A 25,805-nucleotide genomic window follows, 5' to 3' on the forward strand; every position below is an offset into this window, starting at 1 on the left:
GAAAATCGCTATTGGTATTTAATGAAGCGCCTATGAACAAGACAAGAACCTACTTGTCGTAACTTCATCCGCCTTATAAAGCCCACACCTTTACCGACAATCACACGTCTCCCATTTCCATACCCTTCCCTACACACAGTATCCTCATCGTCCTTTCTACAGGCTACAGAAGAGATATGTTACTTAAAATCCGTCTTAATTGCATTTTTTTATTCATATGACTGGTTTCGGTTCATTCAGAACCATCTTCAGATCTGACTGGTTTCGGTTCATTCAGAACCATCTTCAGATCTGAAGATGGTTCTGAATGAACGGAAACCGGTCATATGAATAAAAAAATGCAATCAAGACGGATTTTAAGTAACATTATAAAATCACTGATTGCTGTTATCCCATAAGACATTATGTCTGTTTTTTCAAAGCTACAGAAGAGAGTTGGTGACTTTCATGGTCTGTATTACAATTCGTTCCATTAGAATATGCTTTTGTTCTGTGAGAGAGGCCAGTGACTCAGGCAGCAATGGGAGTGATACACATCAGAACTCAGCTTCTTACAATCTGAACTTTTTGTTTCATTTCAACAACCCCTAAACATTTCGACATGGACTCCTGTCGATGCTAAAGGAAACCCCTGCAAGCAGATGACGGATGTAACTGCAGATATGGGATAACAATGAAAAGTCCAGAGTGGCAGAAGAAGCCGGCGACGATGAAGAAGATTTTGACGAACGAAGGATGGGCTGTAAGGGATCAAAATAACGAAAAAAAACGGAAAAATAGAAAAGAAGAAAAATTTAAACAAAAAAGACAAAAACGATAGCTCAATTGGTAGAGCACTTACCCGCTAAAAATAAAAGTCCCAAATTCGAGTCCAGTTCCGGCATACAGTGTTAGTCTGATCAGTACAGACTCCGCAGCAGACTGAAAATTCATTCTGAACACTTACGTTCTTTCCGTTTCACTTCACTGGCCACCACCATAAATGGTTTCTATTTTAATGACAGTAATATGATACTCTCACAGACCTCGACAACAACGCTATTAAAATATAAAATATCCTGACAGGTTCGAACATGTAAATGTTTCCTGCTTCTATCCTCTCTAGAATTTTCACTACAGTGGCGACATGAAACGCTTTTTCTTTGCACCCTCGCAAAAAAAAAATCGTTACTTTAATATGTTTTCTTTCGTCAATTTGTTATTTAATTTAAGGCCCACATACCTGCAGCTAATAATGTCCCCCTATAAAAATGCAGCGAGTAACTTTATTTCATTCAAATTAATCAACAATATTGTTGTATTAGTTTAGGTAGAACTGTAGGGATAAGCTAGGTTAAGGGCCTTCGCCTGAAGTGGTGCAGAATTTTTTTTTTTTAGGGTCGAACTGGCGGTGGCAAATAGTCCCTTTTGTTTAGGTTCCTTTGTAATCATGAAACGAAAGCGGCCAGCGCCTCTGACTGCCATGCTCGGGCCCAGGTTCGATTCCCGGACCGGTCGGAGTTTTTCTCCTCTCGGGGAATAGGTGTTGTATTGTCCTCATCATCATTTCATCATCATTTCATCATCATCGACACGTAGTGCGCCCAGTGTGGCTTCAACTGAAAAGTCTTGCAGCTCGGCGGTCGAACTTCTCCAGGTGGGGACTCCTGGTCATCAGTGCCATACGGCCATTTCATCAGTGTATCTATACTGAATAGTGATAGTAGACAGGTGGGTATGTTCACACAAAAACACATTGTTTAGGATGGTAATCTCATAATCACAAGTTTGTTTATTCATCGAAGAAATAGAGATGAAGAAATTCATTACTGATAACCACTGCAAATTCCACAGCATACCCGACAGGTAGTCTTAGCTCAAAGCACTGAATGTGCCGAACTGGAAAGACTCTATTAAACGGCACAACTCCAAAATGAAGAAAAATAATTCATCTCTATAGGTATCCAGTCTACTCCACTATTTCAGCTCTATCTCACGAAAAACCCTGTTTCCTTTCTTAGAAAAATCAAATTTGGAAATCTATACAAATATTGCATAAGCACTGAAGGAGAAACCATTTACCGAGAAGTAATGGAAGAAGAAAGCTGATTTCCATCAAAGTCAGCTGGACAAAGCCACAAAATTTCAAACCCATGAAATGAAATAACAATATAAAATTCAGTTCCACATTTCACACAGCTGTGCTCTGCAAATTTATTTTATACATTTTACTTTTATACGTTTACTTCATATATTTTACTAACTGTATTGGAGAATAAATTCTCTTTATACTGAACACCGAATGGTAACCCACTCTCATAGACAAAATCTCTAATAATAGAAATTCTTAAATAAAGATTATTGAACATAAATTTCATACACTAAGTAAATTCAAATACGTCCATCCGCAGATTATCCGAAAGCACGTCCGTTCTTATCCAGTCTCAGTAGCAATGTGTGCTTTTACCGGATGAGCTGTGACCATCCCTCGGTTTTCAGTGAAGAGGAGGTACGCAAAGATGATCGTCCCTGTATCAGTTTAAATGTATTTACCTGGTAAAACTAAACCTCTCTACCTTTCTAAAACTGCATTAGCAGACAAACATAAGACCATCCTAATAAAACTCAAATTTGCTCATCTCAATTGCGCGTACTGGATTAAATAACAGGAAAGGTAATCAAGAACAAAAAATATCAACAATCGATGTAACTACGGAGGATAAACTGACTGATTCCTTCTGAGAGGCATGCTTCCTTCACAAATTAATGACGAGTGATAATGCAAAATAGGACTAACCTGCAATAGCTGTAATATATTTGACGGATCCGACTCAACTACGTCGAGAATGAGCCTTTGCATTTGCCTTTACAGATTTTCTAGTTTCCCTACCACATTCAAATTTTCGGAATTCGACGCCCGGCTTGTAGTATGTTATTCTTTCGTTGGTTATTCAACGCTTTTCTAGTGGTTACCCCTCCCTCGGAATCCCCTCCCCCCCCCTCCCTGAGAGACCCAAATTTGAGACTAATCTGAGAATGTTTTGGAAGCGGAGATATCATCATGACACGTTTTTCAATTACAGGCCACATGACCTAATGAGATACCTTCTGTGACTCTAACTCACTGCCTTCTACATCCTCATGTAGTTCATTACGGCTGAGTCTTTGACAAAGTCGTTGGAAGAACGATGGGAACTCTCTTCACAAGAAGTCTTCGGCGGCCATTGCTGATGATTTTTATTCAGAATTTATACGGGAAAATCTTCGAACCCCAGGACCCTGCAAGTCCTTCATCGCTGCCCCTGAACCACGGGTCCGTATACAGTGTGTTAATACCCCTCGCGACTCATCGCAAAACACTATGCGCCTACTTTCAGCCATCGTTCAGTTGCTGGGTTGTTGGGACCATTGAAACGGCGGTTTTACGCGCCGCTGCGAGTAGTGACCTTTTGCGAAGTACCAGAACCCAAACGTCCGTTTTGAGAAGGTTCCTTCGCAATGTTCGCTCGAAAATCGGTTACATTCACTCACACCAGCAATTCCTGTCGAATTTGAAAATGATTACCGTTGACAAAATGTGACTCTCTTGTACCGTTCCTGTAGTTCACATTCTTGACTGGGCTCTGTTTTTCAGGTATTTGTCAAATTTGAACCACGAACCACAAGAATGGACATGCGTTATAACTCACATCGTCTTCATCATGAAATGTTAAATCATTTCTACGAAAATGCTAGCATTTTATAAAGGGTGACTTACGCCGCCTGCGCGGAATATTTTGTGGTTGATTGCAGGTATCCAAAGTGGTTCAATCTAATTCTAATCTATAAAGATCGTCATCCTCATTTGAAGTTCCAAAATATTTCACTGGTGATATTTACCGTGACTCTACCGTTTTAGGGATAACATTTTCGTCTATCAATGACGAAGAACAGAGAAACTGCTTTGAGTTCTCACGAGCGTATAGCTCATTTCGCTCTGTAATTATATTTTCATGTGATTTTCCTGCAGCGAATGCTGTATTGAAAAACAATATTCCAGTAATTGCTTCGCGCTTTGTTTCGTTTATTGCCTGTCAGCAACCTCTATTTCAGTACTCATGTTAATAAAATATGGAGCAATATATTCATTACTAAACAAATACGTCAGGCAGAAAATGTTTCGAAACACTCACTGCATCTGCCCCTGACGTCTGGTAGTTACGAGTCGCAAATTTCTCGCCATAATAGCAGCCGAAAAATGTGGCGCAGGATCGACTTTCGGAAGGACTGTGGCTCAGGTCCTCGTCCGCGGCTCCCCAAATCTCTTTATCTACTTCATACCCTGCAAGCTACCTAATAGTGTGTGGCGTAGGGTACTTCTGGTACCACTCACTGTTCCCCTCTACACTGTTTCACTCTCGCATGCACGTAGGAACAACAACCGTCGGTAAGCCCTATGGGCTCTAATGTCTTGAATTTTCTCGTCGTGGTCATTATGCACGTGGGAGGAGGTAATATGTTGTCCGCCTCTAACCGGAAAGCGCACCCTCGAAATTTCAACAGTAAACCTCTCTGTGAAGCATAACGCCTCTTTTGTAACGTCTGCCGGTGCAGTTTGTTCGGCATCTCGGTAACAATCTCGTGCCGACCAAACGATCCGTGGAAGAAGCACACTGCTTGTTGTTGGATCTTCTCTGTCTCTTCCATTAACCCTACCTGATAAGGTAGGACTATTAGAAGATCGATAAACAGTACTCAAGAATCGAACAACTTCCTTGTAAGCCACTTCTTTCGTGGATGACTTACATTTTCTTACGATTCTTCCTACGAATCTCAGTCTGGTATCTGCTTTTCCTACTATTTGTTTTATGTGGTCATTCCAGTTAAGGTCACTCTGGATAGTTACTCCTACATATTTTACGGTAGTTCTGATTTCAGGAGTTTCTCATCCATAGAGTAATTGTTCGTAGTGGTTTTCTTTTCCTATCTATTCTCGATATGTTACATTTATTTACATTCAGGATCAACTGCCAGAGACTGCACCATTCCATCCTCTACAGGTCATTCTGCAAATAGATACTGCCATCTGCCGCTGCTGCTTTGTTATCTACACTCCTGGAAATGGAAAAAAGAACACATTGACACCGGTGTGTCAGACCCACCATACTTGCTCCGGACACTGCGAGAGGGCTGTACAAGCAATGATCACACGCACGGCACAGCGGACACACCAGGAACCGCGGTGTTGGCCGTCGAATGGCGCTAGCTGCGCAACATTTGTGCACCGCCGCCGTCAGTGTCAGCCAGTTTGCCGTGGCATACGGAGCTCCATCGCAGTCTTTAACACTGGTAGCATGCCGCGACAGCGTGGACGTGAACCGTATGTGCAGTTGACGGACTTTGAGCGAGGGCGTATAGTGGGCATGCGGGAGGCCGGGTGGACGTACCGCCGAATTGCTCAACACGTGGGGCGTGAGGTCTCCACAGTACATCGATGTTGTCGCCAGTGGTCGGCGGAAGGTGCACGTGCCCGTTGACCTGGGACCGGACCGCAGCGACGCACGGATGCACGCCAAGACCGTAGGATCCTACGCAGTGCCGTAGGGGACCGCACCGCCACTTCCCAGCAAATTAGGGACACTGTTGCTCCTGGGGTATCGGCGAGGACCATTCGCAACCGTCTCCATGAAGCTGGGCTACGGTCCCGCACACCGTTAGGCCGTCTTCCGCTCACGCCCCAACATCGTGCAGCCCGCCTCCAGTGGTGTCGCGACAGGCGTGAATGGAGGGACGAATGGAGACGTGTCGTCTTCAGCGATGAGAGTCGCTTCTGCCTTGGTGCCAATGATGGTCGTATGCGTGTTTGGCGCCGTGCAGGTGAGCGCCACAATCAGGACTGCATACGACCGAGGCACACAGGGCCAACACCCGGCATCATGGTGTGGGGAGCGATCTCCTGCACAGGCCGTACACCACTGGTGATCGTCGAGGGGACACTGAATAGTGCACGGTACATCCAAACCGTCATCGAACCCATCGTTCTACCATTCCTAGACCGGCAAGGGAACTTGCTGTTCCAACAGGACAATGCACGTCCGCATGTATCCCGTGCCACCCAACGTGCTCTAGAAGGTGTAAGTCAACTACCCTGGCCAGCAAGATCTCCGGATCTGTCCCCCATTGAGCATGTTTGGGACTGGATGAAGCGTCGTCTCACGCGGTCTGCACGTCCAGCACGAACGCTGGTCCAACTGAGGCGCCAGGTGGAAATGGCATGGCAAGCCGTTCCACAGGACTACATCCAGCATCTCTACGATCGTCTCCATGGGAGAATAGCAGCCTGCATTGCTGCCAAAGGTGGATATACACTGTACTAGTGCCGACATTGTGCATGCTCTGTTGCCTGTGTCTATGTGCCTGTGGTTCTGTCAGTGTGATCATGTGATGTATCTGACCCCAGGAATGTGTCAATAAAGTTTCCCCTTCCTGGGACAAAGAATTCACGGTGTTCTTATTTCAATTTCCAGGAGTGTATAATCGCATCATCTACGAACATGTTAAAGAGCACGCTTTCTACTACATTAATTCCATCCATTGTAAATAATAACGCTCCAGTCACACTTCCTTGGTGTGCTCTTGAAATTATCTTTATATCTGTCGATTTTATTCCATTAAGAGCAACGTGATGAGTTCTGTCTGAAAGGAAGTCATGAATCCAATCGCAAATCTGATCCGATGCTCACAAGCTCGTAATTTTTTCGCTAAACGGCGGTGCGGACGGTGTTAAATGCTTCCTGAAGTCAAGAAAAACGGCATCAACCTGAGCACCGTTGTCTACAGCGTTATGGATCTCATGGAGGAACAGAGAGAGCCGAGTTTCACAAGATCTCTGCGGAATCCGTGCTGATTTTTATTGAGCACCGTCATAATTCTTGAGCATAAAACATGTACCTTAATTCTACAACCGATTGATGCTAACGATATAGGCCGACAATTGTGTGCATCTGTCCTACTATTCTTAAAAACGAATGATCAGCGCTTTTTTTCAGTCGCTAGGTACCCTTCGTTGCTCAAGCGAATTGCAACAAAATTCTGCTAGAAGGACAGCAAGTTCTTTCGCAGAATCTTTTTAGAATCCTATAGGTAGCTCATCTTGTACTGAGGCCTTTCCACTTCTAAGTGATTGTAGGTGCTTTTCTATTCCGCGACCAGTTATGCCAGTATGTGCCATTTCGACGTACGTACAATAATTGAAACGAGGGATTGTGTTACGACCTTTGGCGGTGATACACTTTCGGAAGAGCGAATGCAGTATTTCGGCATTCTCTTTGTTCTCTTCTGTTTCGGTGTCAGTATGGTCTCTGAGTAAATGAATAGATGATTTCAAACTGCTTACTGATTTTACGTAAGGCCAAAGCCTCTTAAGGTTTTTACTCGGATTCTTTGACAAAATCTTACTTTCAAAGTCCTTGAACGCTTGTCTCATTGTTCTCTTTACACTCGTTTTCGCTTCGTTCAGATTCTGTTTGTCAGGTAACTTTTGCACTCTCTTGAGTCTGACATGAATCTGTCTTTGTTTATGGAGCAGTTTTCTAAGAGCCTTATGATCACTGATACGTTTCTCTACTTTAACTCGCAAGGCAAAAACTGTGACTGATTACTCATTAAACTAGATGACGCCGGGTTCATCCCATCATCCCTTCTCCACTGACTAGCGCTCCGTTTCCCTAGTCTTCATTTTCGCCATAAAAGAACGTTAACTGACATGTTCTGCGCAAATGTTGAAACTTGCGTAAGAAAATATAAATATGTAATATCTGTAACAGCTTTAGGGGAGAAGTTATTACATCTGGCTCGTCATTCATTTATGTATTTACAAAGTCTTTGATGCGATTTATAAAAATATTCCAAACTTCGAACGGCGAGTAGTCAAGGCACAGCCATACGACTAGCCACGACATCCTTTAAAAAAGTCCCAATATCAGCGGTTCTAAAAAATATCTGACGGCCGTCATTTATATCTATGTTGAAAATTCCCGGTAATTTGAATTGTCTACTACATCACTGGAAAAATATATTTTGGGGCGGCTCCACCTCGAAGCTCTTCAACTAAGAACGACCATGATTCCAGCTGTATACTAACTACCAACGTGATCCGTCATTTTGATGGGAATACAAGTCACGAATTTGTGCGATCTCATTGTCAAGTGGTACTATATCACTACAAATGGCATGAATTCGTTCCAACGTGAACTTAAAGCATTATTGTTTGAAGCTGAATGGGTATCAGAACTGACCGACATAATATCTCTGCCATCGTCTGTCAGGCACACAGGGGAATTACAATTACAGTTACAGCACTCGAACAAGTTGCTTTGGTGTCATCTACTTCCAAGAGTAGTTAGCATGGAAGTGCTGGGATTATACTTGGCCGAGTCACGCCTTTGAGCTTCATGTAGAGTATATTTGCAGTCATGTGAAGCGTGTATTGCGAAATAAAACATTAACTTATCGTTAAGCACCAGTGAAACAGTGACTATCAACGAGAGTTCTTCAAAAAATTGGCTGCAAACTGACTGCACCAGACAATACACAAAAGGTGTAATAGTGCATAGTGATGCAGGGTCCACAATTGCAAATATTCTCCGTTAGAGTACTAGTAATGCATATGCTATAGCCTACACTTCGAATGGAAACATACAGAGTTCGTCAAATGCATGCAAAATACTTGTATTCTTGGTATGAAAAACACACGTCCGCCGTCAAACGAAAATTGAGCATATACAGGGTGTTCAAGAAACGTAGCGACTAATGTCGAGGGGCTGCAGAGGGTGTCCTGAGGAACAAATCGAGCGACCACACCGGCACCGGAACGGAAGATAACAGAGAGAAGGCAGAAATACTGAATTAGATCTTCCGAAGTTGTTTCACAGCGGAAGATCGTAACACCGTCCCTCCTTTCAATCGTCGTACGAACATCGAAATGGCACATATTGACATAACCGGTCGCACTGTAAAGCAGCTACAATTGCTTAGCAGTGGAAAGGCTTCAGGACCAGATGAGACACCTGTAAGATTCTATAAAGATTATGCGAAAGAACTTGCTCCCCTTCTAGCAGTAATTTATCGTAGATCGCTTGAGCAACGAAAGGTACCTAACGACTGGAAAAAAGAGAAGGTCATTCCCGTTTTTAAGAAAGATCCGTAACACAGATCCACACATTATAGACCTATATCGTTGACGTCAATCTGTTGTAGAATTATGGAACATGTTTTACGCTCAAGAACTATCTTGTTTTTGGAAAATGAACATTTCCTCTATAAAAATCAGCATGGATTTCGCAAACAGAGATCCTGCGAAACTCAGCTCGCTCTGTTCCTCCATGAGATCCACAGCGCAGTGGACAACGGCGCTCAGCTTGATGCCGTGTTCCTTGATTTCATTAAGGCATTTGACACAGTCACGCATTGCCGCTTAATGAAAAAAATACACAAGCTTACGGAGTATCGCAGCAGACCCGCGATTGGATTCAAGATTTTCTTGCAGATTGAACTCAACATGTCGTTCTTAACGGAACTAAATTGACAAATGTAAAGTTAATATCCGGAGTACCACAGGGAAGTGCTATAGGACCGTTGCTGTTTACAGTATACATAAATGATCTAGTAGAAAGCGTCGGATGCTCTTTAAGGCTATTCGCAGATGACGCAGTTGTCTATACCAAGGTAGCAACGCCAGAAGATAGTAAGAATTTGCAGAACGACCTGCAGAGAATTGATGAATGGTGCAGACTCTGACAGTTGACCCTGAACGTAAATAAATGTAACATATTGGGCATACATAGGAAATGAAAGCCACTACTGTACTGCTACACTATTGATTAAAAGCAGCTGGAGACAGCTTCTGCCGTAAAATATCTAGGCTTAAATATCCAGAGCAACCTTAAGTGGAATGAGCATAAAAACAGATAGTAGGAAAACCAGACACCTGACTCAGATTCATCGGAAGAATCTTAAGGAAATGTAACTCATCCATGAAAAGTGACTTATAAGGACTTGTTTGCCCGATTCTTGAGTATTGTTCATCTATCTGGGAAGGGACCGATGACCATGCAGTTTGGTCCCTTTCAACCTCAGACCTACCACCCACCATCATCTATCTGGGATCCCTATCAGATAGGACTGATAGAACACATAGAGAATATCCAATGAAGAACGGAGCGTTTCGTCACAGGATCGTTTAGCTGGCAAGTGAGCGTTACGGAGGTGCTAAACAAACTCCACTGGCAGACGTTATAAGAGAGGCGCTGTGCATCACAGAGAGATTTACTATTGAAATTTCGGGACAGCACTTTTCAGGAGGAGTCGGACAACATATTACTTCCGCCAACATACCTCTCACGTATTGACTACGAGGAGAAAATTTGAGAAATTAGAACCAATACAGAGGCTTATTGATAATCATTCTTCCCACGCACTATTCGCGAGTGGAACACGGTTGGAGGGATCAGATAGTGGTACCGAAAGTACCCTCCGCCACACACCATTATGTGGCTTGCGGAGTACGATGTAGATGTAGATGTGTCCAGAGACGTCATCCAATGCCGCTGCAGAGCGTCGAAGTTATAGGAGCCGGCGCCTGAAACTAGGATGTCCCTTCCGCAGCATAGGTGACTTTGTACGTTGACGGACTGAAGGCGGAATGTCTCGCGATGTCGTTTGTTATTCACCGATCGCGATTGGAAAGGCTGGAGCTAGCTGCTGCACAGAAAGTCCTGTCTCCTATGAATGCGATACTCTGTTGCCTTGCTGGTTGATAACTTCGGACACTGGTTGCCATGTGCTGTTTATTTTTCTCCTGTATGTCGACAAGCACTGGAGACTTCAGAAGGTTCCAGGATAAAAATAAACTGTGGAGGGAAGCCTGTGCTTGAGACCGTCATCCACTGAGGTAACAGAGCAACTTATTCATAGGAGACGAGGCCTTTCCTCGGAGCAGCTGCTCTATCTCCTCCATTGGCGATCGTAGCTATCAGTGACGATCACTGGAAAACCAAATTGTGAGACGTTCCGTTCTGTCAGATTACAAAAGTCACGTTTGCTGCCAAAGGGATGGCCTGCAGCAGGCGTCGCCGCCTATAGCTTTGACGCTCTGTAGTATAGCTGAATGACATTTCCGAATACATTTCCTACCCTCTACAAACACTCGAAGGCTGTCACATCATTTCTGGGACACCCTGCGCGCGCGCGCGCTCGTGAGTGTGTGTGTGTGTGTGTGTGTGTGTGTGTGTGTGTGTGTGTGTGTGTGCGCGTATGTGTGTAAGCACACATCTATAAAAATGTACGTATAAACTGTATTCACTGCTGACTAATCAGTCATTCTATTGGTGCATAATCTACATGTACATCTATGACCTACGTGATTACTCGGCTATTCACAATTAAGTTCCTGGCGGAGGGTCCAATGAACCACCTTCAAGCTGTCTCTTTACCGTTCCACTATCGAACGGCGCTCGTGAAAAACGAGCACTTAGATTTTTCTGTGCGAGCCCTGATTTCTCTTATTTTATCGTGATGATCGTTTCTCCCTGTGCAGATGGGTCCCAACAGAATGTTTTCGCAATCGGAGGAGAAAACTGGTGATTGAAATTTCATGAGAAGATTCAGTCGCAACTAAAAACGCCTATTGTTTAATGATTACCACTCCAGTTCACGTGTCATGTCTGTGGCATTATCTCCCCTACTTCGCGATAGTCAAAACGAGCCGCCCTTCTTTGAACTTTTTCAACATCATCCGTCAGTCCCACCTGATACGGATTCCACACCACACAGCAATACTCCAAAACAAGGCGGACAAGTGTAGTGTAAGCAGTCTCTTTAGTAGATCCGTTGCACCTTCTAAGTGTTCTGCCAATGAATCGCAGTCTTTGGTTTGCTCTACTCACAACACTATCTGTGTGATCGTTCCCACCTTCTGTGAATGCCCAGATCTTGTGAGCCGAGAAGCTTCCTTTTGAACAGGGTGGACGACTGTATCCGGCTCAGAGACTTCGTCAGCCACAGATAACGCCCGAAACCTGTTCATCGAACGAACCGGGGAGGCCCTACGATCGCCCCACGGGTAGTGTTTCGCTGCCTGCCAGACTTTGGAATGATCTCCCACTCGACCACAGGTGAGGGGTCAACCTCAGTGCAGGCAGTACCCGGGGCGGCCACAGCAGTGGATCGATCAGGGGACAAGTGGGTCGTGCTCGACGTCCCTCGCATCCCCGCGTCCGACCCCCCACAGTGATGTCCATTGGCAGCATCCTCAAGCTATGTGACGGAAGCCAACACTGCCTGCATCTGCGAGTGAAGTGTCACCAACTCAGCTCGCATCTGTGCATAGCAATCACAGTGCCTATCTATTTCTGAAATCGCTCCTGTTTGAAACTCGAAAAGATATGTAATATACAAACGGTGCACCCGCCTTATTAGCAGCAGGAACTCGCGGTGCTCTCTCACTGACGGTCTAACCGACACTAAGCTGTTCTAAGCAAAACATACGAAAGCCTGTACGATACGGGGGTCGATACAACGGTCGATAGAAACGGTGGTACTGTACGCTACGCTGTTTTTAAAATGAAATGAAAAGTTGCTCCTAATAAGCGCTCAAACACGCAAGAAATACAAAAATAAACTAGTAACTAAAATCGTAATGACAAACGGTGGCGAATGAAGTGGCAGTGCTGCAAGTCCTCAGTTATACTTGTGAACTCGTGTACCCGCTGTCCTTTCTGCACTGGTATAGTCCACTTGCATCCGACGCTAGACTCAAGTGGCGAGTTTTCAATTGAACTGGTAGCGACAGAGACTCGCAAGTCTCCAAACTTACGGGGACGTCGAGTTCGGAGATGACATCATAGGACACGTTGACGAATTTAAAGCGAAAACACAGAGCTCATTTCTCTTCTCTAGCGTGCTGCCACGTGAATGTGGCTTTTGTCGTCTCGGAAGATAGGAATATTGACATCATACTTATCATGAAGATGTAAAAAAGAGACTGATAGTTGGTCACTTGTAATGATGAAATAAATGTCTTGGCAGTTGTTCACAATAATCCGATAAGTGAACCAAGTTAGGGTACAAAGAAAAAAATACCTTAAACATCACAGACCCACTCCAGGCCTGAACAACACCCTCCAGAAACACTGCAGGTCGTCTCACTGGGTCGCCCGTGCACTTGACGCTTCGCCTTATTTAACAAGAGACAAAATCGCGGCTCGTCGGACAACAGTATATGTCTCCATTCAGTTACTATCCAGTCTATTTGTTGTTTGACCCACTGAAAACGTGCAGCTATATACGTTGCTATGAGCAGCACAATGCATGTACTTCTCTTCACAGAGTTCACCTGGAAACTGGTTGATATAGACTTGCTGCAATTCGATTCGGGTTTGAAATCGAATGCCATTGAGAAGGCGTGAGACTCGCCTCCGTCCCTGTCGGTTGCGACATTTTTATGAACTCTGTTCTTGGGTAGTGTTGCAGGCTGCTAAGGGTACACCGTTCCTTGTAGGCACACTAAACGGTCCGCGGTGGTACGCCAACAAACAGTGCAACTTCATTCACAGAGTGGTCATGGGCATGTGCCTCCAGGGTAACTTTTTTCTGCTAATCTGTCGCGTCTCCACTGTTCTGACCCCATATAACTCGCAGACACATATCACTTTCACTATTATCAATTACATTAGCGATGGAGAATCACATCGCCGTCTGATACTAGTTCTACGGCACCTGCAACACTCTAAAGCTACCAGTGCGTTCTTTTAAGGGTGTGCCCAATGTTTTGTTTGGTGAGCTTATTTATTTGAGTGTAAGTAGTGGATACGTTTTCCTGATTGTATTCCTTGTGAAAACAGCTTTGTTGTCTCTTGGAGAGTGTCCGTGTGTATTTACGATGCACCTGTGTTTTTGCAGGTGACTGCGAAGGACTGCGACACGGACAGACTTCTGGGCATCGCATACTCCCTGACAGGCGAGGGCGTTGACCCCAACAACCCCGCCAGCAGCAGCTTCCACATCGACAGGGACACTGGCGAGATATTTGTTCTCAAGGTATGTTTGCGCCTTCAAAATTCGTTCTCGTATCCCAGTGCTTAGAAGAAACTGTATCCCAAAATGCCATTTAAATGTGTAAGGGAGCGTAACTTGAATGAAGATTCTGCACTACACCCAGACTCGACAAACAACTGTGGACTTCGTGGCAGACGGTACGCCCCATTGCACCGCACGTCAGGTTTAATGTCCGTTCCATTCGCGTCTGAAACGCGTCTTCGCTTAAAGGCCTCTGAGAGCTCTTCAATTAGTCTAATCTTGGCTTCGTGAGTGCTACGAAAGTGATATGGAAGGGGTTGTTGTACTCTCCTAGATTATTCGCTTAATATTGCTTCTTGAAACCTTGTAAGTAGGTTTTTTCCGAATAGGTCACACCTATTTTCAGATGCCTGCCGTCTCATGTCTTTAAGTACTTCTGTTATCCTCTCCTGTGAGTCAAACATATGACCATTTTTGCTGCCCTTTTTTGTATACGTTCAGTATTCCCCATTATTCCTTTATGGTGTGGATCCCACGCAATTCAACTGTATCCTAGGATGAGTCCCTTGAGTGTTTTGTAAACAATTTTCTTTACAGACTCATTGCATTTTCCCAGTATTCTACTTGTTAACGGAAGTCTGCCACTAGCTTTCCAACGACTGAGTATTTCATCGTTCTATTTCATACATCCACGAATCACTTCTACGAGTCGACTACTTCCAATTGGCGCTCTTTCATAATTGCGAAGTTGCTTGTTTGACATTTCTATGTTTTCACTGGGATGAAATTTTATCAAGGTCTGAGTGGGCATTTGTGCAACATTTTTTCAGATGGTATCTCACGATACATAACAGCCTCACCAGCAAAAATTAACACTGCCTGTCAAGTCACTAACATACATCTTGAGTAGCAAGATCCCCTGCACATTTCCGTGGGGTCCACGTGAAATTTCTTCAGCATCTGTCAATGACTGTCCATCGAAGATAACATGCCGCGTCATGCATTCTCAAATAATCATCAAATTTTGTTTTTATGCCCCACGTAGCTGTACTTCCGTTAATAATCTCTACTGTGCTATATAGTACAACGGCGGAGAGATGTAGCGCAGCGGTGAAACACTGGGTTCGTATTCAGGAAGATGGTGGTTCGAATTCCCGTCTGCCCATCTAGGCTCAGATTTCCCGTGTTTTTTTTTTTTAATTTCTTTCGGCGAATGCCGGGCTGTTTCTTTTCAAATGGCAAGACCGATTTCCTTCCCAATCTGCGTTCCAACTCCGATGACCTCGTCCTTTTGCTGGAGTCAAATGCTTTTCAGAAGAAATATTGCGTGTATTTCGTTGCCATAACCCAGGCAATTACTCCAGTTACTGCATCAATGGCAGCGTGGTTATTAGTTTCCTCTGTGGTGTAAAACGGTTAACAAGGCATGTAAAAGGAAGGAAGTTATGAACTTTTCCCAGCCGCGGCAGTTCATCACCAACATCGGCGGCCCAGGTCGGGGCTCACGATTGCGGTTCGCGTGCGATACGTTCTCTCCAAATTGGAGTCATTCCCTTTACTACCTCTACTTGAGGCCCATTCACGTACACCTCCATGGTGTACACGTCGGCCGAAGCTTCATCTGGACATTTCGCATGGCCCTAAGGACTCCGTTAACCCCGCCGCTCTCTGCTATCACTTCCTCTGGATTCTTGACGTGTTCCGGGGCTCTGAAGTTGTTTACACCGACGGCTCGATGGCTGATGGTAATGTTGGCTTCGCCTGTGTCCACAGAGGCCATATTGAACAGCATTCCTTGCTCACTGGCTGCAGTGTATTTACTGCAGAGCTTGTGGCCATATCTCGTACACTTCAGTACATCTGTTCCTGTTCTGGTGACCTCCCATCTGTGTCACCTGCGGAGAGCATCATTCACCTTGCATGATTTTACAGAAAGAGAGAAAAATCATGGAATATAAGACGCTGGCCGACTGACCTACACTGAGGCTAAGAGGAAATATGAGCGCCTTCATACTGTGGCTATGACCTCCGCTACAAGAACAGTTGTCGCCCCATCAGTTCCTCGCGTTCCTGTCGCCTCTCAGAACCAGAAGACTACACATGCCCCCTTGATGGTGGGAGACACTTCCCTCCCTGTTGCTCCTGCACCACCTACTTCAGGAGCAACACTCACCCCCTCCCTCACGTGTTGGGGATATCAGTCCCCACTTCTGAGCCGGAGAAGCATAAGTCTTCTTCGGCTCCTCTCGCTAGGAAGGGGTCCCTTGGATCACTCCCTTCCCAGGTTTCTGCTAGTGGGAAAGATGACACCCGCCAGTGGCTGAAGAGCCCAAAAGCAGCTGGTCGTAGGCCTTCATGCTCATCCTCAGTCCCGGAGACTGAATCAATGAAGTCCTCCCAGCCAGGTGGCACCCACACCACTGCTACCTACAAGCTGTGCGTCTGCGGCTGATGTGGAGATTCTGGCGTCCACAGAGCAACTAGATCTCGCCGGACCCTCAGGCACAATGGACATAGTCTACTCCGGCAAAAAGTCGGTGGCGCACGTGACCCTCAGGCGTAATCTGCCTCATTGAGAGTTTCATGCCTTCCCAGTCTCACGATGACGTCATCCTCCAGTGGAATTGCGGCGCTTTTTTCCCCCGCCTGCCTGAGCTACGGCAACTGTTAAGCTTTAAACCTGCTTTCTCCATTGCCCACCAGGAAACCTGGTTCCCGGCAATGTAGACCCCTGCCCTCGGAAGCTATAAGGGATACTACAGGAACTGTAGTGACTACAATCGAGTGTCAGGTGGAATTTGCGTTTATGTCCTAAACTAATTCTGTAGTGAAACTGTGCCCCTTCAAACCCCTCTTGAAGCTGTTGTTGTTAAAATAAGGACGACGCAGGAAATAACTGTCTGCAATGAATATCTTCTTCCAGATGGCGCAGTATCCCTGAATGTATTAACTGCACTGATTGATCAACTCCCTAAACCTTTCCTACTAGCGGGAGATTTTAACGCTCATAACCCCTTGTGGGATGGCACTGTGCTTACTGTCCGAGGGAGAGATGTCAAAACTTTACTGTCTCAGTTCGACCTCTGCCTCTTAAATAATGGGGCCGCCACACATTTCAGTGTGGCTCATGGTAGTTACACGGCCATTGATTTATCAATTGTCAGTCCAGGACTTCTCCCATCTATCCACTGGAGAGCGCATGAGGACCTATGTGGTAGTGCCAACTTCCCCATCTTCCTTTTACCAGAGACCAACAGGTGTTCCCGGTGTTAACATAAATGGCGTGTTATCCACCGACGCAAACGCGATTGCCGAGCACTTTGCTGAGCACAATGCTAGAGCCTCTGCGTCGGAGAACTACCCTCCAGCCTTTCCCACTCTCAAACGGCGGATGGAAGGGAAAGTGCTCTAGTTTCCTACACGCCACAGTGAATCCTATAAAGCCCTATTTACAGAGTGGGAGCTCCTCAGTGCTCTTGCACATTGCCCTGACACAGCTCCTGGGCCAGATCGGATCCACAGTCAGGTAATTAAACATCTCTCACCTGACTACAAGTGACATCTCCTCGTCGTCTTCAACTGGATCTGGTGCGATGGGGTCTTTCCATCTCAATGGCGGGAGGGCACCATCATTCCGGTGCTCAAACCCGGTAAAAACATGCTTGATATGGATAGCTATCGGCCCATCAGCCTCATCAACGTTCTTTCTAAGCTGCTGGAACGTATGGTATGTCGGCTGGCTCCATGTCAGGGCAGCTTCCGTCAGGGTGGCTCTACCATTGATAATCTGGTGTCCCTCGAGTCCGCCATCCGAACAGCCTTTTTCAGACGCCAACACCTGGTTGCTGTCATTTTTTATTTACGAAAATCGTATGCGCCACCTGGTGACATCATATCCTTGCCACATTATACAAGTGGGACCTCCCGATTTTTATTCAAAATTTCCTGACGCTTCATACTTTCCATGTCCAAGTTGGTGCCTCCCATAGTTTCCCCCATATCCAGGAGAATGGGGTCCCACAGGGCTCTGTATTGAGAGTTTCTCTATTTTTAGTAGCCATTAATGGTCTAAAAGCAGCTGTAGGGCCGTCTGTCTCACCTTCTCTGTATGCAGACGACTTCTGCATTTGGTCCTGCTCCACCAGTACTGGTGTTGCTGAGCGTCGATAACAGGTGCAGTGCACCACTGTGGCGTTCGCCTAGCGACAGGAGCTTTTAAGACGAGTCTGGTGACCAGCGTCATTGTGGAGACCAGAGTTCCTCCATTGCAGGTTAGGTGTGCACAACTGCTGAACAGTTACGTTGCACGCGTTTGTAGTTGTCCTGCGAATCTGAGTCATCGTCTCCTCTTCCCACCCACGACGGTTTATCTCCCGAATCGGCGGCCCAAGTCAGGGCTTCCAATTGCAGTTCGTGTCCGATCCCTTTTTTCCAAACTGGAGTCCTTGCCTTTACCACATTTACTTGAGGTCCATTCACGTACACCTCCATGGTGTACACCTAGGCCGCAGTTTCGCCAGGACCTTTCACATGGCCCTAAGGGACTCACTTAACCCTGTGGCTCTCCGCTGCCACTTCCTCTCGATCCTTGACATGTACTAAGGCCACGAAGTGCTTTACACCAACAGCTCGATGGTTGATGCTCACGTCGGCTTCGCGTATGTCCATGGAGGACATATTCAACAGCATTCCTTGCCCAATGGTTGCAGTGTTTTTACGGCGGAGCTGGTGGCTATATCTCGTGCTCTTGAGCACATCCGTTCTTACCCTGGGGAGTCGATTCTTCTCTGTACTGACTTCTTGAGCAGCCTACAAGCTATCGACCAGTGCTATCCTCGTCATCCTTTGGTAGCCATCATCCTGGAGTACATCTATCTATGTCCTGGAACGGTCCAGTCGTTCAGTGGTGTTTGTCAGGACCCGAGGTCACGTCGGAACCCCAGGCAATGAACTTGCCGACAGGTTGGCCAAACAGGCTACACGGAAACCGCTTAAGGAATTCAGCTTCTCTGCAACTGACCTGCATTCAGTACTAAGCCACAAGGTTTTGTGGCTTTGGGAGACGAAATGACGTAACCTCAGCATGCACAACAAACTGCGTGCCATTAAGGAGACTACGAATGTGTGTCAGTCCACCATATGGGCCTCTCGCAGGGACTCTGTGGTTCTCTGTCGGCTCCACATTGGCCATGCTTGGGTGAAACATGGTAACCTCCTGCGCCGTGATAATCCATCTCAGTGTGAGTGCGGAGCCCGGCTGATAGTGGCCCATATCTTGGTAAGCTGTCCTTCTTTGGTTGCCCTGCAATGGACTCTTCAGTTACCAGACTAGTTGCCATTAATTTTAGCTGACAACGCCTCATCTGCTAATTTAGTTTTACATTTTACACATGACAGTGGGTTTTATCATTCTATATAAGTTGTAGCGCATGTCCTTTGTCCCTTTGCATTCTGAATTCTTATAATTTTAGGGTGGATGTTTTAATCTGTCACAGAGCGTCTGGCTTTTCCTTTTTATTCTCGTGGTCGGCCAGCCACGGTCATCTGTTCTCTTGTCTTTACCCTTTTATCTGTTTCTTGCTTCTCTCTGTGGTTTTCTTTTCCTATTTTGTCCACAGTAGTGTTGGTTTGTCCTTTTGTCGTTTTTTCGGTTCTTACTTTCTCCTGTTATTGTGCTGTACATCTCTTTCTTTTCTTCTTTCCTTTGTGTAATTATTTTACCGGGAACAAGGGACCAATGACCTCGCATTTTGGGCCTACCCTCCCCCCCCCCCCCTCTTCTAAGCCAACCAACCAACTCAGGATACATTGGAATCCCAGGCAACGAACTTGCTGACAGGCTGACCAAACAGGCTATGCAGGATCCGCTCCTGGAGATAAGCATCTCTGAAACTGTTCTGCATTCTGTCTTACGCAGCAAGGTTTGTCGGCTTTGGGAGATGCAGTGGCATAACAGTACGCACAACAAACTGCGTGTCATTTAGGAGACTGCGAATGTGTGGAAGTCTTGCCTGTGGGCTTCTTGCAGGGAATCAGCTGTCCTTTGTCGACTCTGCATTGACCAAACGTGGCTCACACAGGGTTACCTCCTCCGCCATGAGGACCCACCTCAGTGTCACTGTGGCTCCTAAATGACTGTCGTCCACCTCTTGCTGGATTGCCCACTTTTTAGCCGCTCTGCGGTGGAATTTTAACTTTCCCAGCACCCTACCTTCGGTGTTGGGTGACAATACCTCAACAGCAGCTTTAGTTTTACGTTTTATTCGTGAGGTTAGGTTTTATCACTTGATCTGAGTTTTAGCACATGTCCTTTGTCCCTCTGTGTCCTCCACTCTAGGGCTTTTAGGGTAGAGGTGTTAATGTGTTGCAGAGTGGCTGGTTTCTTCTGTTTTATTCTCATGGTCAGCCAGCCATGGTAATCTGCTTTCTTGTTTTTAATCTCCTCACCCTGTTTCTTGCGTCTCACTGGGGTTTTCTTGTTCTGTTTTGTCCATTGTCGTGTTCGTTGATGTTCTGTTGTTCTTCTGGTTCTTCCGTTCTCCTGTTATAGTGCCGTACGTTTTCTTTGTTTTCTTCTTTCCCTTGGGTAATTGTTCAACTGGGAACAAGGGACCGATGACCTCGCAGTTTTATCTACTCCCCCCCTCCCTTCCTTTTAAACAAACCAACCAACTAGCTGCGACTGTTAGGCTGTTTTGCTAACGATTTCTTAAAATGGTCATTCGCGCCGCAGTCGGTTACCGTTCAAGTTTCAGTGTGTACGCAATCAATAACATATGGTGGCATGTGGAATTTGGCTTGGCTGTGTGTTCATAATTCTTGACTATTCATAATAATCATGATCTATTAAGTCATTGTTCTGAATCGATTCTGTCATTATCCGTGTCTGTAAAGGATCAGCACTTTCAGTTAGTTAATTATTAAATTCATGGAGAAAGGTGAACAAGAGACCGTCGTAATATAATAGCCAAGATATGATAAATGCTCCATCGATCAGTTTATCTCAATGATTTTAGTAAATCCATTTAGAGTTATATGGCCACCTTTTCGAACGTGTTTCCTATTTTTATAGTTGTAATAAATTTACAAGTAGAATTTAAACATGTACATTAGTCTACATAGTAAGCCTTCGGAATCTAGAAACTCGTTAAGTTTTTATTTGCCAATCTGATTTCAGATACGTTTTTTAAACCTAAGCTTAATCATATTAATGTTTCAATAATTATTTTCTTATGTGCATTAGTGTTTAAACGTTATTTGGGCCAAAAGGCAGCAGTACGCAATCGAACATCACACATATTCGAACCAGAATCATTGTAGATGTTGTGCATATTGCTACTGATAGGACCTCACTGAACACACAAGCGATTCACTGGTCCTAAATGGTAGTCCAATGGACTTATGGCCACATTACCCTTCGTACCACCAAAGGCACGTCTTCCAGCAGGTAACACAAAGTCACCGACAGTTAATTCAGATACGTCTTGCCTGTGAAGCGTTGTGGAAGTTTCATTCATCCCACAAGGCAGTCGTCAATAATCACCGTCTACACACAGACTGAACCAGATCTAATAGCTGGTTGCAACAATATCACGGGGATTGTCGGTAGACGACAGGTGAGTGCTGTGGAGGTTAATGATGCTACCCTTCATAAAGGTAGCATCATTTTGGAATAGGATGGCTGACAAAAACTCCGGCACTACGGTGACCTGAGCGACAAACCAGTGATAAAACCGTCGCTGCGGAGGCAAGTCCACAATCAGTAAGGTCTGTGCATGTTATAAATACTACGGACAGTGGTGGTTGTGATGGGGAATGTTCCATGGGGTCGTCTGGCTTTCCACATGCAAGCAGACCACCTGCCTTGCACTGATATTGAAGGGTCATATTCTACAGTATTAAACAATTTTTTTCTTGAATTTCAAGTGGGTGTACCTTCCTTGGGACGCATTTCGAGCTATTATGTCCCTATGTCCTTATCCTTTCATGAATTTTTTTCTGAAATTCGTCCCCCTCCAGCAAAATCACCCTGTTTCATATTACGCAACATCAGCACACGCTATGGACCGGCGCAAAGCTTCAGTCGGCCACAGGCTTCGGCCCTTTCATTCGAATCTTTCAACCTTTTAGTCACACCAAGAGGTGTTCTTGGATAATGCACTGCCTGCCAAATGCAGGTGCATGGAACACAGTTTTAGCCAGTGCCGTACATATTATGCAGCCGCCACTGCCGTCTCCAAGACCTGCACCGTTAAGCGTTGACTGACTGTCTTGGGTCCTGGCAGCCAGCCACAGTAATGCCGACACGTGATTCGAGACACACTTTGAGATCCACCTAGCTTCGTACCGCCACTCTCTAGCTGCAGAGGTCTGTACTCGATACCTGGGGCAGATTTACTGGCTCTGCCGCCCCACCCTATTGTGGAGCTAGCATCGTCCACTGCAATGCAGACAGAGCAGAAACCTGTATGCTGCCTTCGTAGGGGAACACCTGTGTTGGGGCATCTGTGCCAGCACGTTCAGGTCTGATGGTTATCGCATATCAACTGTAGTCTGCCAGCTACAGTTACACCACTACGTGTATGTTTATGAATAAAGAGCTTCACCAACAAGTTGGCTGTCTACATTGTCAACACCTTCACCCACCTCCGGCAGAGGGACAGTTGCCCACGTCTACACCCATTATATTTGGGGTCAGAAAAGCTATTGGACTCTACATGGTGGACCAATAGAGGTTAATTTCATTTTATTTCTTTTTCGTGTATGTGTATTATACGCTTTTGGTGAAGGTAGTAAGCAAAAAGTCTGTCAGCACGAGACTGGAAACCCAGATGACAATTCAGTGTTTGCTGGAGGAAGTAGCTAAATTTTGGGCTGATTATGAAGCTTTGCATAGCGCAATATGGGGAGGCGGACAGAGAGTTCAAGTTCCATCATCATAACACATTACTATGTCTAATAAGGTGTAGGAATGGGTAAATAAGGGTCCAGTACGATTTTCAAGAGAATATTATGCCATTCCACCATTCCACCCGCAAAATAATGGCACGTTCAGGTAATGATCATGGAGAGGATAGTGACCAAGCACACATCTCACCAACACAGACCACAAAGGCTCAATAATACTGAGATGTGGTGACTGTTGTGGCCAGGAAAGATGCGACGATTGATCCTCGTGCTCACAAAATCAGTCCCAGATGCTGTGATCTGTGTAAAAAGGTGGCCTGACGGCTTGGAAAATAGCTTTCACCATTGTGCCATGGGATGGATATGATCAGCCAAAAGGATCACATAATCCTTGGCAGTAACAATGGGGCCCATGTATGGCTGCCCAAATCATCACCGAACCCCCCCTGTGTTTCACTCTTGAAATATAAACTCGACCCGAAGTTATTGTGGAAAAAGATTCATCCAACCAAATGACATTCTTCCATTGTCCCATAGCCCAGGTTCTATGGCTCTGACACCACGTTTTCCTGTGCAAGCTTTTGCATGGCTTTGGCACCACGATTTCCTGTTCAGGCATTTGCATCACTGATGAGTGGTTTTGGAGAGCCAGCTTTCCCTGTAATTCCCTTCGTGTTGTGTTGGTGCTGACAGAGTTTGCGAGGGCAACATTCTGCTATGCAGTGACATTTGCAGCAGTCAGCTTCTTATTTTTCATCACAATTCTCTTCAATGACCATTCATCACGATGATTGAACACACGTTTTCGTCCACATTATGACTTAGCAGATGTTTCCCCACTTTCCCTCTATGCAGTGTAAATCTTAGATTTGGGAACACCAAATTCATCTACTTAGGTCATGGTAACAGCCACCAAACGAGCACCAATTATTTGTCCACTGTCCAATGCTCAGAACTCCAACATAATACATTCAAAACTACTTAGCATTTCCTTGCCCCTGCAGCTCCCTCCCCATCCTCACTCCTTCCCCACTGCCCTCTCCCACCTCTCTCTTGGTGTTCTTGGTCCCTGCTCGCCAGGTTTTCCCACTGGGCTTTCCATCAAGCTGATTGGCCTCTGTATACCTCCCACGTTACTTCTTCACCTTCTTTGTCAGATTGTCGTCCGTGACCGGTCCGACAATCCGTACTGCCGACGTTGCCGCTTGACAGGCCCCGTTCAACATCGTCCAGTTCCATGGTGGAGTATGGCTATTGCCACCAGTATCAGTGATCGTCGTCATGCCTTCCAACATCTTAAGTGGCACCTGTCCTCCGCTTGTCTATTATCTTTAAACGTCTTCGTACCAAAGCCCATTACTTAATCAAACAGAGCAGACAGGTGTGGGCTACACTCTGCATCTTCCAAGGCTGGCTTTGGCATTCTTTCATTCTGGTCCTTGCCCTTCCAAATGGCCTTTGTACAGGTCAGTCAGTTCTCAGGGAACACTTCACAACCCTTTTTGCGATGGCTTTAGTGACAGCCTCCTATGAAGCAGCCTTCCTCCACCGGAAACAGTGGGCTGAAGCTTCGCGGTTATGTTTTATCCCTTGTCCCTTATCAGAAATCCTATAATGAACCTTTTACCGAATGGGAGCTTCTTCTGGCCCTTTCTCACAATTCAGTTCCTGGTCCTGACTCCATCCATAACCAGTTGCTTCAACACCTCAGTCCTCCACAACATCAACCTCTCCTCCAATCAATAAAATTCTTCTGGGTTTGAGGCCGCATTGTCAACTATAAAATTCCGACGTTTCGGCTTCCTCAGGGTGTATTGCTAGCTGCAGTTAGCAATACACCCTTTGGAAGGCGTCTTGCAATAGCCACCGAAACGTCGTAATTTTATTGTTGACAATGCAGCCTCAAATCCAGAAGAATTTTATTGACTGTGACAGCAGCCGCAGAACCCTATGTTTAACCATATTTGGCTCCAAGGCATTTTCCCCTCTCAGTGGAGAGACAGTATTGTGGTTCCTGTCCTGAAGCATGACAAGGATCCGTCGTCTCTTGACAGTTACTGGCACATTAGCCTGAGAAATGTCCCCTGCAAGTTACGAGAATGGATGGTGGCCGAACGGCTCAATTGGGTCCTTCAATCTCAGTCTTTCATCTCCTTTTTGGTGTGGCTTTCAGGAAGGACAGTCTCCAATAGATCGTCTACTTCGGTTGGAAACAGCAGTTCGACAGGCTTTTTATCAGCGCCACCATCTTATCGAGGTTTGGTGCCATCACATCATCCTCACATTCCACGACTAGGGTCTCGGCCCCCTCCCGATTTTTATTCGCCAATTCCTGTCCCGCCAGTCGTTCAGTCTCAGCTCTCCGCGGACCCAGGAGAATGGCGTTCCCCAGGGCTCTGTATTAAGGGGTCAACACGACAGAACGTCAATCCTAAGGGCCAGGGTTGGAGATTTTCTCCGCTCAGGGATTGGTTAAACTTACTTGGTTTCCCCCTATCCATCATCTGATGGTTGGCTATTTCCGTAAATTCAGTTTCCTTTGCTTCCTTGTCCACACCTCCTGGGGCACAGATGATACGACACTTCTGCTCCTTTACTGGGTATTAGTTCTGTCCCATCTGGATTATGGTTCTCAAGTTTATGGATCAGATGCCCTCCCACGGTGCTCCTCTTGGACACAGTTTATAACAGCTATATCTGCTTCGCACTGGTGTCTTTTGCACTAGTCCAGTCGATAGTCTTCTGGTTGACGCTGGGATCCCTCCCCTTTCGATTCAGCAGTCCTAGCTCTTGGTTTCCAATGCCATCGCTATCCGCTATTCCCCTTCTCACCCTTCCTATTCTTTTTGCAGCTTTGGGCTGTC

The 25,805-nt window shown here is 45.7% G+C and overlaps 1 protein-coding gene across 1 annotated transcript in view; it reads left to right on the top strand.

The window, feature by feature from the left end:
* Positions 1-25,805, top strand: part of LOC126263361 (neural-cadherin-like) — a 454,211-nt gene that overhangs the window by 17,485 nt on the left and 410,921 nt on the right. Inside the window, exon 2 of the mRNA XM_049960451.1 lies at positions 13,918-14,055. Within this exon, the coding sequence (XP_049816408.1) occupies positions 13,918-14,055 (138 nt within the window). The remainder of the gene's footprint in view (positions 1-13,917; positions 14,056-25,805) is intronic.

This window comes from Schistocerca nitens, chromosome 6 (genome assembly GCF_023898315.1).
Source record: "Schistocerca nitens isolate TAMUIC-IGC-003100 chromosome 6, iqSchNite1.1, whole genome shotgun sequence".
Taxonomy (NCBI): domain Eukaryota; kingdom Metazoa; phylum Arthropoda; class Insecta; order Orthoptera; family Acrididae; genus Schistocerca; species Schistocerca nitens.